This window comes from Rattus norvegicus, chromosome 6, assembly GCF_036323735.1.
Source record: "Rattus norvegicus strain BN/NHsdMcwi chromosome 6, GRCr8, whole genome shotgun sequence".
NCBI lineage: Eukaryota > Metazoa > Chordata > Mammalia > Rodentia > Muridae > Rattus > Rattus norvegicus.
Window position 1 is genome coordinate 95314927 of NC_086024.1, and position 13159 is coordinate 95328085.

General features: G+C 42.8%; 1 protein-coding gene across 11 annotated transcripts in view; it reads left to right on the top strand.

Annotated features, from left to right (window-relative positions):
• The window catches only part of Arid4a (AT-rich interaction domain 4A), a 77559-nt gene that overhangs the window by 56498 nt on the left and 7902 nt on the right, over positions 1-13159 (top strand). For all 11 annotated transcript variants that reach the window (XR_010052092.1, XR_010052090.1, XR_010052094.1 and 8 more), the window contains 4 exons: positions 591-732; positions 2784-4019; positions 10746-10952; positions 11775-11921. Coding sequence is in view for 4 of the 11 variants with exons in the window: in NM_001395713.1 (NP_001382642.1) it covers positions 591-732; positions 2784-4019; positions 10746-10952; positions 11775-11921 (1732 nt within the window). In the remaining 7 variants the exon portion in view is untranslated. The remainder of the gene's footprint in view (positions 1-590; positions 733-2783; positions 4020-10745; positions 10953-11774; positions 11922-13159) is intronic.

Below are 13159 nucleotides of genomic sequence, written 5' to 3' on the forward strand. Positions count from 1 at the left end.
AAATAAGAAGGTACAGGAATTACCGATGTGCCCTTTGCCCTAAGTGGGCATGGGTTATGTACTGCTGGCCCTTACCCTCACAAGAGGGGTCCACTTGTTATAGTGGTAAACACCCATAGTTTACACTGGGGAAGGTGGAAATCAGAGGTGTAGGACATCGCTGGGTCTCTGTGCCTTGGGCAGATGTGTAATGCCATTATCCATCCTTAGAGCCACACAGAGGACCTCTTCACTCTGGAAACCCACTGTTCTCTCCCTCCACCTTCACAGTGTCAGCCCTGTCTGAGGGCCCACTGTACACTTGCCCACGCCTTCTGTCCGGTTCCTGCTGTAGAGGTCTGCCTCGTGCTTTGTCTGTCTCTGATGCCTTTCATCCCCTCTGCAGGCAATGAGGAGCTGGGCGAGTGATTTTATTCAAATGAATACGTTAGGAAACTGTTCTAGATTTTTCTATAAGCACATTCTAGTATTTTGCATTTAAATTAACTGACCTTTTTGTTCTGGAGTTAATAGATTTTCTTAGAAAAAAATGGAATGTTCATTTCTGAAAGGCCTTGGCCTTTCTCATGCATTTTATTGTCGTTGACCAGAATAAAGAAGATAGCGAAAAGGACGAAAAGAGGGATGAAGAGAGGCAGAAGTCCAAACGGGGAAGACCGCCTTTAAAATCTACTTTTTCGTCAAACATGCCATACAGTTTATCTAAGACATCAAACAGTGAAGGAAAATCAGGTACCAGAAGTGCCCATGGTATTGTGACAGGCAGCATGGCTCTGTCCAGTGAAACAGAGGGGCCTGGGTTTGCCCTTTTGCATGTATGTAAGATGCTTATATATGTGTGCACGTACACATATGCATCACTGAACAATGGGACATATTCTAAAAGGGCCTCATCATTGCACAAATGTCATAGAGGGTGCTTACTGAACTTAGGGGCTAGTGTCCCTAGGTGATAAGAGCTTAAATACAATAGGGCCACAATTATATGCAACCATCTTTGACCAACATATAACTGTGTGGCCCATGATGGCCACTTGGTGAGATTCATAGTAGGTTGCCTTGATTTGTAACCTAAGTGATTGAAACTACAGAATTTACTTAGCAGCTAATACTTAATTTGTGGTATATTTTAGTTTAAACTCGAGTGATATTAACCCAGGATGCTGTATATCATAGGGTTTTAGATACAGCCGGTGTGCTGTAGGGTTATGAAATAGTCCTTGAGTCCAACTGTGCTGGGCTCTGCTTCGAACCACGTGATGTACCAATGTCTCCTGTAAGTTTGGCACCTATAGCCTGTTAACAGGAGAGCGCAGGCTAATGGGTAGAGGAGTGCTTTTACGTCCTCCTCACCTCCCCATCATTTTCCTATGTAATTTAAGAGATCTTAAATGGTGGTATTATAAAATTACTCTCCTTGGATACTAAAGGAAGGTTTACCATCAGCTACCGTGCCTATGCCATGAAAGGGCGTCTTTCCTCCTCCTGCCCCCTGCTGGCAGGTTACCATACATACAGGAACCATACAGATGCAAGGTTTCTTGGAAGTGTGTGCTGATTCTCAGGAGGCATGTGCTGGTGCAGTGTTAGCCTTCACAACCATCCACATCAGGGTCACAGAAATGCGTAACTGAAGAATGTTTGAATGTGAGAAAATGGAACTCTACATTACAGTTTTACTAAAACCACAAAACTTGTATACTTTCTGATATACTCATTCAGGGGACCGAGAAAACGTCCAGGTCTTGCAGCTCTGGCAGAAGCCTGGGCTTCAGTACTCAACACCACACGCTTTTCTAAAGTCCGTACCTCCAGCTCCATGGTATCTGCCTCCCCTCTTGGCCTCCATGGGCACCAGGCATAGATATCATACACTATATACATGCACATGCTCCTGTTCATCAACTAGAAATTCTAAAAGACGGAGAAACAAGCAGAAAACATAAAACGTTGCCAAGTACAGTGGAGTCGCACACTTTTAACCCCAGTACTTAAGAGACAGAGGCAGGGGGATATCTGGGTTTCAGGGATGCCTAGACTAACCAGCCTACACACTAAGAACCCAATGCCATCTTTAAAATAACGAACATCTTCAGTGTTTACCTTTCTAAAATTCTCGAGGGAGGGCATAGACAATATATGGATAGTTTTTACATTTTACATTTATAGTTTTGTTGAAAAATTCTCTGACAGAAAGTGAATACTTTGTTTTGCCAGCAGGTGTCTTGCCTGTTCTAAAGCCATTTAAAGTATGGAGAATTGATATTCCTCATTTTAATCCAGACTAATTTTAGGTAGAATGTCACAGTCCTCTAGGAAACAAAGTAGTTAATCTTTGTAGTGCGTCAGGTTATGTCATTTAACATACTAGTTTTGTGTCTTTGTCTGTTTCTTTTTTTGTTTGTTTTTTTTTGAGACAGGGTTTCTCTGTGTAGCTTTGGCTGTACTGGAACTCACTCTGTAGTCCAGGATGGCTGAGATCCACCTGCCTGTGCCTCTGCCTCCTGAGTGGGAGAATTAAAGGCATGTGTCACCACATCGTTTATCCTCACACTTTTATTTCAGTCCTTCTCCTCACATTTTAGCACAAGTCTATGATTTACTTGATATAAAAAGATCTCTATAGAGATTCGGAAGTACATGAAAGGATCTTGCTTACACTTAGTAGGAGTTTAGTTATTCCATTGTATTTCATATAACCAGATCTTGCTTACACTTAGTAGGAGTTTAGTTATTCCATTGTATTTCATATAACCACCTGTGCCATGTGCTATTTCTTACAGACTCGTGCTCATCTGATAGTGAGGCAGAAGACCAGCTGGAGAAGAGCTCAGTAAGTGAGGAACTTTCTCCTGATATTAAAGAAGAATTAGAAAAGAGTGAAAATGTCCATGATGATAAACTAGCCGAAGAAAACCCAAAGACTGTACATATATCAAACGAAAACGACAGGACTCAGGCACAGCCCTCAGAACCCCTGACAGTGGAGGCGGGAGACAGCGATCAAATCGTGCACATTTTTGGAGACAAAGTGGAACAAGCAGAAGAACTTAAGAAGCAGGTGGAGAAGTCTCCTAAAGCAAAGGGAAGGCGCAACAAGACAAAAGACCTTTCTTTAGAACTTATCAAGATTTCCCCTTTCAGCCAGGAGGAAGCAGGCAGCGAAGCTCGTGGGGACACTCATAGCCTGGAGTTTTCTTCACTCGAATGTAAAAACTTTTCTTCTACTGAAGATGATGTCGACCAATATGAGAAAGAAAAAAAGTTAAAACGGAAAATCCTGGGACAACACTCCCCAGAGAAGAAACTAAGACTTGAGAACGGCGTGGAAATGACAACTGGCTTGTCCCAAGAAAGGTCTGACGACAGCGCCGTAGCCGAGGGCGTGAAAGGCGTGCACGTGGAGCAGCGCTTTGAAGCAGAAGGTGAAGGGATGCCATCGCTGATCGCGGAGCCAGACCAGGGCATCCAAGAGCCGACTGGTGTGAAGCCAGACAGTCCAGCTGAGGAGCCTGCGCACACGCCGCTCAAAGAGGAGGAGGACGTGATGCCTCTGATTGGGCCTGAAACCTTGGTTTGCCACGAGGTAGACTTGGATGACTTGGATGAGAAGGAAAAGCCCAGTATTGAGGACGTGGTAATAGAAGGCTCTGAGTCTAACTCTCTGGGCTCCGTCCCGCCTGCCCTACCTCCCGTAGCACAGCAGAACTTCTCCGTAGCTTCCCCGCTGACTCTCAGCCAAGACGAGTCCAGAAGTATAAAGAGCGAGAGTGACATTACGATTGAAGTTGATAGCATTGCTGAAGAATCGCAGGAAGGCCTGTGTGAGAGGGAATCAGCAAACGGATTTGAAGCCAGCGTCACCTCTGGCGCCTGTGGCATGATCGTCCACGAGAGAGAGAGCAGAGAGAAGGGTCAGAAAAGGCCAAGCGATGCAAACAGTGGGCTAATGGCAAAAAAGCAAAAGCGAACCCCAAAGCGGACGAGTGCTGCAGCCAAGAGTGAGAAGAACGGAGCAGGTGGGTGCTCGCCGGCTTGTTCACTGCCGACTGGCGACCGGTGCTGGCCTGACCTCGTCTGGCTTGCCAGTGCCGGTGCTTGCCCAGCACAGACTCGGGCCTTGATCCAAAAATGAGTGGGGTTTATTATGTTCTGAAACTGATTTTATTATTCTTAGTGTCTACATGCATGCACATGCCAGCCAGTGTATGTGGAGGTCACAGAGCAACCTGTGCAGTCACTTCTCCCTCCATGTTTATGTGGTTTCCAGGGCTGAAACTCAGAGGTTCAGACTTGCACAGCAAGAGCTCTACCCAACCTCACCATCCCCCTCGCTTCATTTTAATCTTAAGATGCCTATTACTTAGAACTGCAACAGCTAAAATTCTTATTTAATGGAAAGCAATTGAGTATAAGGCATTTCAGAATCTTTGGGAAAAGAAAATGTTTGTTGTGGTATTAAAAGTATGCAAAACAGGGCTGGGGATTTAGCTCAGTGGTAGAGCGCTTACCTAGGAAGCGCAAGGCCCTGGGTTCGGTCCCCAGCTCCGAAAAAAAGAACCAAAAAAAAAGTATGCAAAACTTGCATTTATTCTGGGAATGTTCTCCATTAATCAGAAAAGCTGATCTATAAATACTATAGGAATCTTTATTTTATGTATTCACATTTTATGTGGATGTTTTGACTACATGTATATTAATGTACCACACACCTGCCTGGTACCCACAATGTTCAGAAGAGAGCATCCAATCTGGAAATAGAGTTACAGATGGTTGTAAGCTGTCATGTGGGTGCTGGGATTTGAACCTGGATCTTCTGCAAGAGCAACCAGTGCTCTTAACCATTGAGCCAGCTCATCATCCTGAAAAAGTAAGGTCAGTTCTCATCAAAAGAAACAGTAAACGGATGAGTAGATTAAATTACAGGAAAAGCAAACTTCCGTGTGAATAAAATTAAATAGGAGAAATAAGACTGATTGATTTTTGACAAGTTTATTAAGTAAAATAGCTCTTATCCTAACAAAAGGACCAAGACCGTGGAGTTCATACAGGAACAAAGACACCTCAATGGACTAGAAACTGTGTTTCAGGTTTCAGTAGTTAGAATGGTTTGGAGCTACAGATTTGGGACTAAGCAAAAGAGGGTGCCAGGGTCTGAGACTAGATTAGAAATTACAAAGGGTACACGCATAGTTTTATAGTTTATGAAGCTGGAGGATTCCACCTTAGCATGGTCAAAGCAAATTCTCTCATGGCTGGGCATGGTAGCATGTGTGTTAAGGCCAGCATTTGGGAGGCCTAAGCAGGAAGAGTGCAAGCTTAAGGCCAGCCTGGGCTACACGACAGCCGAACAAATTAAAACCAGGAACAAGGGCTGGAGAGATGGCTCAGCGGTTAAGAGCACCCGACTGCTCTTCCAGAGGTCATGAGTTCAATTCCCAGCAACCACATGGTGGCTCACAACCATCTGTAAAGAGATCTGATGCCCTCTTCTGGTGTATGTGAAGATAGCTACAGTGTACTTATATATAATACATGAATAAATCTTAAAAAAAAAAAAAAAAACAAAAAACAAAAAACCAGGAACAACTGGACAGAATACAGGAAGAAAAAAGTTAAAAAACATCAGAGCTAGCCCCATCAAAGATACATGAACATCATGTGAATCTAATTCACCCCTCCGACCACCCGCAAACTCAGCCTGGAGGATATTCTGCACAGTAATAGGCTTTAGCACTCAGACCTACAAGGTCATGAATGCCAGGAGAAAAGGAAATGTTCTGGATTGAGAGAGACACAAGGGGCGAGGTCACTAAGTGCATGCAGTCTTCTCACCTGAGTCTCTGTGCTCTTAAGGATCCTGTGGCTCATCCAGCGGAAGTCTGAAAATTGTAATCTGTGTGAGTTTTGGATGTTGAAAGCTATACTCTGACTTAGACATAAAGTCTACCAATTCATTGATCTTTCCCTTTAAGAAGTGAAACATAACTTTCATCCCCTTGACCGAGATGCACTCAGTGATTTATGTCTACCAAAGTATAGTGATGGTTTGTGACTTTAATGGCTGATGTTGACTGTTAACTTGATGAGATCTAGAACCACAGGAAACATTCCACAGGTGCAGCTGTGAGAGATTATCTAGATTTAATCTAGATAATTAAAATCTAGATTATCTAGATTTAATCTAGATAATTAAAATCTAGATTATCTAGATTTAATCTAGATAATTAAATCTAGATTATCTAGATTTAATCTAGATAATTAAAATCTAGATTATCTAGATTTAATCTAGATAATTAAAATCTAGATTATCTAGATTTAATCTAGATAATTAAATCTAGATTATCTAGATTTAATCTAGATAATTAAAATCTAGATTATCTAGATTTAATCTAGATAATTAAAATCTAGATTATCTAGATTTAATCTAGATAATTAAAATCTAGATAATCTAGATTTAATCTAGATAATTAAATCTAGATTAAATCTAGATTTAGTCTCTGGACTTGCCTCTAGCGCATTACTTTGATAAGGTTAATTGGAGTTGGAAGACGCACCACTCTGGGCAGCACCATTCCCTGGGCTGGGATCCTGGAGTGTATAAAAGGTAAAAGGGAGCTGAGATCAAGCATTCATTTCTCTCTGCTTCTTGACAATCATACGGGGACCAGCTGCCCTAAGCTCTTCTGCTGTGACCTCCTGCCAGCATGGACTGCGCTCTTCCTCACGCTACCTATGTCAGCATTTTTGTTTATTTTATCACAACAATGGGAAAAGTAACTGAGACAGTGACTTTGGAGACAAGAGCACAAAAGGCCCTGCAGATTCCTTCACACCCTGGTAAAAAGTCACTGCCATGTTGTAAGGCTATTTAAGTGTCGGTGGAGAATTAATTCTGTGCAGTGAGGAGCCATAGGCATTCTGCCATTGGCCAGGAAAAACCTGAAACCATGTTGCCATGCTAGTGAGTCAAGTCTTCAGAGACCAAAGGCCTGGCTGCAAGTTTAAGTGCACCCTCCCAGTATTCCTGAGGCAGACTCTCCAGTCAGGCTGCTCCAAGATTTTAACCGTCAGAAACCATGTGTGTTACTAAGTGTTTGTAGTTTCAAACCAGTAGAATCAGGACTAGAGCTAGTAGTGTGGTGGCAGATGACAAATCTGAAACACGGTTTTGACTGTAGGATATGTCTTATGCCAGAGTATTTGGATGTGAGGAGGCAGCAACCCTCAAGTGGGTTGGAAAAAAGCTAATGGTATTGTGCAAGTTTTTATGTGTTTATAAATTATTTCAAGTAAAAGTGTAAAGATTAAAAAAAAAATGGAAGCATCTAAATGGATGTCTCAGAAGGTAGCTACACCAGCTGAACCGGCCTAGCGTCCCACGTTCAAGCCCTAGAACCCATGAGAAGAGCTGTCTGACAGCCACACATCCATGATCTCAGCACTCCTCCTGTGCAGTGGGAGTGGAGACAGGAGGAGCTCTCAGAAGCTCTGGCAACTCTCCTGGAGTATAGAACAAACATGGAGGAAGATTGCCTGCAAACCGGGTCCAGAGACAGTGCCTGCACAGTGTCCTCCACCCTGGACAGCTGTGCCATGACACATGCATCCCACACTTAACACCCACTCACAGGTCTATATGATTTTTTTAATTTTTAAAAGTTAAACAAAGGGCATGGATGGCTTTACGTATAGAATAGGTCTTACTAATAGAGGCTGGGATGGCTTTACGTATAGAATAGGTCTTACTAATAGAGGCTGGGATGGCTTTACGTATAGAATAGGTCTTACTAATAGAGGCTGGGGTGGCTTTACGTATAGAATAGGTCTTACTAATAGAGGCTGGGGTGGCTTTACGTATAGAATAGGTCTTACTAATAGAGGCTGGGATGGCTTTACGTATAGAATAGGTCTTACTAATAGAGGCTGGGATGGCTTTACGTATAGAATAGGTCTTACTAATAGAGGCTGGGGTGGCTTTACGTATAGAATAGGTCTTACTAATAGAGGCTGGGATGGCTTTACGTATAGAATAGGTCTTACTAATAGAGGCTGGGATGGCTTTACGTATAGAATAGGTCTTACTAATAGAGGCTGGGATGGCTCTACGTATAGAATAGGTCTTACTAATAGAGGCTGGGATGGCTCTACGTATAGAATAGGTCTTACTAATAGAGGCTGGGATGGCTCTACGTATAGAATAGGTCTTACTAATAGAGGCTGGGATGGCTCTACGTATAGAATAGGTCTTACTAATAGAGGCTGGGATGGCTCTACGTATAGAATAGGTCTTACTAATAGAGACTGGGATGGCTCTACGTATAGAATAGGTCTTACTAATAGAGGCTGGGATGGCTCTACGTATAGAATAGGTCTTACTAATAGAGGCTGGGATGGCTCTACGTATAGAATAGGTCTTACTAATAGAGGCTGGGATGGCTCTACGTATAGAATAGGTCTTACTAATAGAGGCTGGGATGGCTCTAAGTATAGAATAGGTCTTACTAATAGAGGCTGGGATGGCTTTACGTATAGAGTAGGTCTTACTAATAGAGGCTGGGACAAAGGATGGAGTGAGAGATGTAGTCAGTGAAAGTAATAGGACCTGGAGTGATTAATGTGCTCTCTGGCTTAGTTAACCTAGCTATGGAACATAGCTAACACCAGAGTGTTAAAAGAATTTGGGGGATATTGAATTGTAGGTGCCCAGTATTAGGGAAATAGGTGAAGTGTGGTGTTTAGAAGAAAGTCTGTATTCACAAGAGGATGAGACTGCTGTGGGAAAGTAATGAAGATGAGAAAGCAGCCGGAGAGTTGGCTCAGCCTGTCCAGTGCTTGTGGCTTAGTCTATCTGTCCAGTGCTTGTGGCTCAGTCTGTCCAGTGCTTGTGGCTTAGTCTATCTGTCCAGTGCTTGTGGCTCAGTCTGTCCAGTGCTTGTGGCTCAGCCTGTCCAGTGCTTGTGGCTTAGTCTATCTGTCCAGTGCTTGTGGCTCAGTCTGTCCAGTGCTTGTGGCTCAGTCTGTCCAGTGCTTGTGGCTCAGTCTGTCCAGTGCTTGTGACTTAGCCTGTCTAGTACTTGTGGTAACTGGAGACTTGGCTCAGCCTGTCCAGTGCTTGGGGTAAGTGGGGACTTTGCTTAGCCTGTTCAGTTCTTGTGGTGCAAGCATGAGAACTGTCATTTGTTCCAAAGACATAAGATACCAGGTGGGTTTTTGCACAACTTTAATCCCAAGGTTGGGAAGTGAGACAGGCAGGTTTGTGGGGTTCACTGGCTAGTCAGCTGGTCCAGATCAGTGAGCCCCAGATCCTAGTGAGAGATTCAGTTTCAGAAAACGAGGTGGATAGTTTCTGAGGAATAGTGTCTGAGCTGGCCTAGCACATATGCACATCCACACATATCTCCACACACAGAGAGATTAAGATGTTGCTGAGTTAGTCCATAATGAACTTCAGGTACAGTTATAAGGAAAGGTCAGAGTGACAGTGTAGCATTTCTTTTTCAAGAAATTTAACCCTGAAGAGATGGAAAGAGGTTCCTCCCAAAGGGAGCTCACCCCTCCCTCCCATCCCCAAGGGTGAGGCAGAACTAGACTCTGGAAACAGAGGCCCTGGCAATTGAAGAACATGGATATTTGACATACGGTCTTTATCCCAGGGGACCTGGGAGTAGAACATTACACAGCAAACTCTCCTTTTGAGGACAAATAATAATCAAAATGTAACCATTATCATTAAGGCCCAATAAGAGGCCAGTGAGATGGCTCAGAGGTAAAGCATTTGCAGTGCAATCCTGACAGTTGAGTTCTGTCCCCAGAACAGACACAAAGCTAGGATTTCCACATGTCCTCCACAGCTTGTGCCTGTGACCCCTCCTCTACATCCTACACACAAGAATAAGTTTTTTTCTTAAGGATAGTAAAGTCAGACACAGGAAACATGTTGGGAAACTGAGTGTGTGATCGTTGCTCTTTGAGAGTAAAGATAGGGTAAGGGTAAAGTATGGGCTTTGAAAAAATGGTAAAATAAAATTCCAGTTTGCTTTTATGGGAAAACCATCATAAATTGATAAGGGGAGAGGCAGAGGTACGAATGACTCTCTTTTGTTAATATTTACATCAAGTTGAGCATACACCTTTAATCATAGCACACCACTGAGGCAGGAGGATCAGGAACTTCTGAGCTAGATACTGAGTGTTAGGACATTTTTCAAAAATAAATGTTAGTGAAGAAAAGAAAAAAATGTTGGGCGAGCTTACAACAAGGTCTACTTGTGTGCTTCATATACATATTCGGGTTGACTGATGTTTGGGTTGAATTGCTTGTATGTTTTAATTCAGTGCACATGAAACTACGATATATTGTTTGTTTTAAAACCCTGATTTTTCCATTTAGTAACATAGTAGATCTTTAATCGTTGTGAATTGTAGCTCATTCTTTTTTCTTTTAATTTTGGAAGGAGTGTCCATATGCCACTGTGTGGGTGTGTATCCTGTGTGTGTGTGAGTGTGTGTGTGTGTGTGTGTGTGTGTGTGTGTATGCATGTGTATGTGAGAGTGTGTATGTTTTATGTGTGTGTATGTGTGTGTGTGTGTGTGTCTGTGTGTGTCTGTGTGTGTGTGTGTGTGTATGTATGTATGTATTAGGTTTACCTGTGTGTTACCAAGAAGTGTAATTTGCTTCCTCTGCTGCATTTTGGTATTTGAGGCTTATATGGTTTACAGTTGGGTTAAACTTACCATTACAGGACAGAGCAGTGACAGCGAGGACCTTCCTGCCATGGACAGTTCCAGTAACTGCACACCAGTGAAGCGCCTTAGCCTGCCCAAGCCACAGAAGCTGCCACGCTCTCCCGCAAGAATCTCACCTCATATCAAAGATGGAGAGAAAGAGAAGCACCGAGAAAAGCATCCAAATTCATCCCCTAGAACATACAAGTGGAGCTTCCAACTCAGTAAGGGTCTGCCAAGTAGCCTGAATGTAAACTCTGAAGTGTCAAGTGTCTTAAGATATCCCTTTGAAATAATGTTAGTAATCTAACAAATTATGTAGCCATTCCAAATCAGTAATCATCATTTGTATGTAAACCTCTGTGTGTATATGTTCTCTTTTAATTTGGATAACTTGGTATGACAAGATCTTCACCTAAGAAACAAGAGGTTGGGGATTTAGCTCAGTGGTAGAGCGCTTGCCTAGCAAGCGCAAGGCCCTGGGTTCGGTCCTCAGCTCAAAAAAAAAAAAAAGAAACAAAACATGGGCTAAGTATGTGTTTCATCCTGTAAGCCAGCACTCAGGAGGGTACGCAGGAGAATCTTAAGTTTGAGGGTAACCTGGGCTACACAGACTTTGTATGAGGTATGACTTATATAAATCAGTGAAATGGAAGTGCCTTCTCTTTGCTGACACTTAAAAATACTAATTACATATCAGTCAGATTGCTTTATTTTATGTTTCCTTACATTTCTTGATGAACGATGAATGTTTAATATAGAATACTTAAGTAAAGAAATCTTTTTTTTTTTTTGGTTCTTTTTTTTTCGGAGCTGGGGACCGAACCCAGGGCCTTGCGCTTCCTAGGTAAGCGCTCTACCACTGAGCTAAATCCCCAACCCCAAGTAAAGAAATCTTAATCATACATCTTGTGTAAAGAGCTTATGTAGGTCAAAATAAACTGAAGCTTCTGTTGCTTTGCAAGTTTGACTTTTGATAGAATTGCCTTTGCTTTCATAAAATTGTTGTATTTTAAAATTCAGATTAACTTTATCTTTTCTTTTAGATGAATTAGATAATATGAACAGTACAGAGAGAATCTCTTTTCTCCAAGAAAAACTACAGGAAATCAGAAAATACTACATGTCTTTGAAGTCTGAAGTTGCAACCATCGACAGAAGGAGGAAAAGATTAAAAAAGAAAGACCGAGAAGGTGAGATAAGATTCACTCCTGTCGTTTGATTGTAAGCGTGTATCTCTTCTTAGTTCATGGGTAATAGATGTTGCTTTTAGAGTTAGTGTTTTCTCCTGTTGCTGGAAGCGGGTGTGCCTACAGCTGAATTAACCAGAATGACACCCTTGAAACAATTTGTGATTTACTAAGCATCTCGGGTTCTCCAGGAGAATATACTCTGCTCAACAAATATTTACTGGCTGCCCCTATGTTTGTTATTCTGTGGTTCACCAAATGAACAGGCCTAGCAATCTTGAGCATTACTATTTGGAACTGTGGATCATTCATAAACAACCACAGGGCAACTCTCATGCAGCTGAACAGCATTTATGAGTGCGCATCACATGCCAGGGACTCCGCAGGGGAGGAGGAGGAAGATGGATTAAACAGACTTTGTCTCCAGTATCTTAACATCTGCTGGACACTGTGTGCCTTATGTGACACTAACCAGTCTACTTTGACATAATCTTAAAGTAGTATCTGTGCCATACTGTAAGCAGGCAGAGGTCACAGCCAGTCAGACATTGGACATGGTGTCTATCCAAGGTCTGCCAAAGTAACAGTAAGGGAAATAAGTTCCCTGACCTCATTAGTAATCAGATGACGACAAGGAGAGATGATCACTCAGTGTGACTGTAGGGAGAAAGAGTGTCCAAGATGATAATTCCAGTCACTAGGAAAAATAGGAGGAGGATTTACGTATTGTTGGAGCAGAACAAACTGTGATTGTCATCGTCATCTCTCTCTAATCCTTATAGTTTGTGACGTCTGACTTTATTTAGTTTTTCATTTTGGTTGTGGTGCTGGGGCTGGGACGCAGGGCCTGTGCTTAGCACCCTGGCTCCTGCACTGGCCTCTGCCTCCCAGCCTGGTGGTCTTCCTGTTGATTCCCTTAACTGGCCAAAAGCTGACCTCACCCAGGTGAGCTCAGCAGAATACCTGCTGACAACTTATTACCCCTTGTGCAGCATCGACTCGCCTGACTGAAGTGAGTGATGTTAGAAATGTAGTTGCAGCCTGGTGGGGTGGGGCATGCCTGTAATCCCAGTGCTTGTCGAGGAGTAGAGGACGAAAATCAGAATGCAAGGTCATCCTTGGTGACATAGCAATGTGAGGCTGTCTCAGAAACAACCAGTCTTCCTTAGAATTTAGCACCTAGTTCTAGGCATCTGTGAGTAGTCATTTCTTGATCTAACCTGGTCGTGTTGGTTCCACAG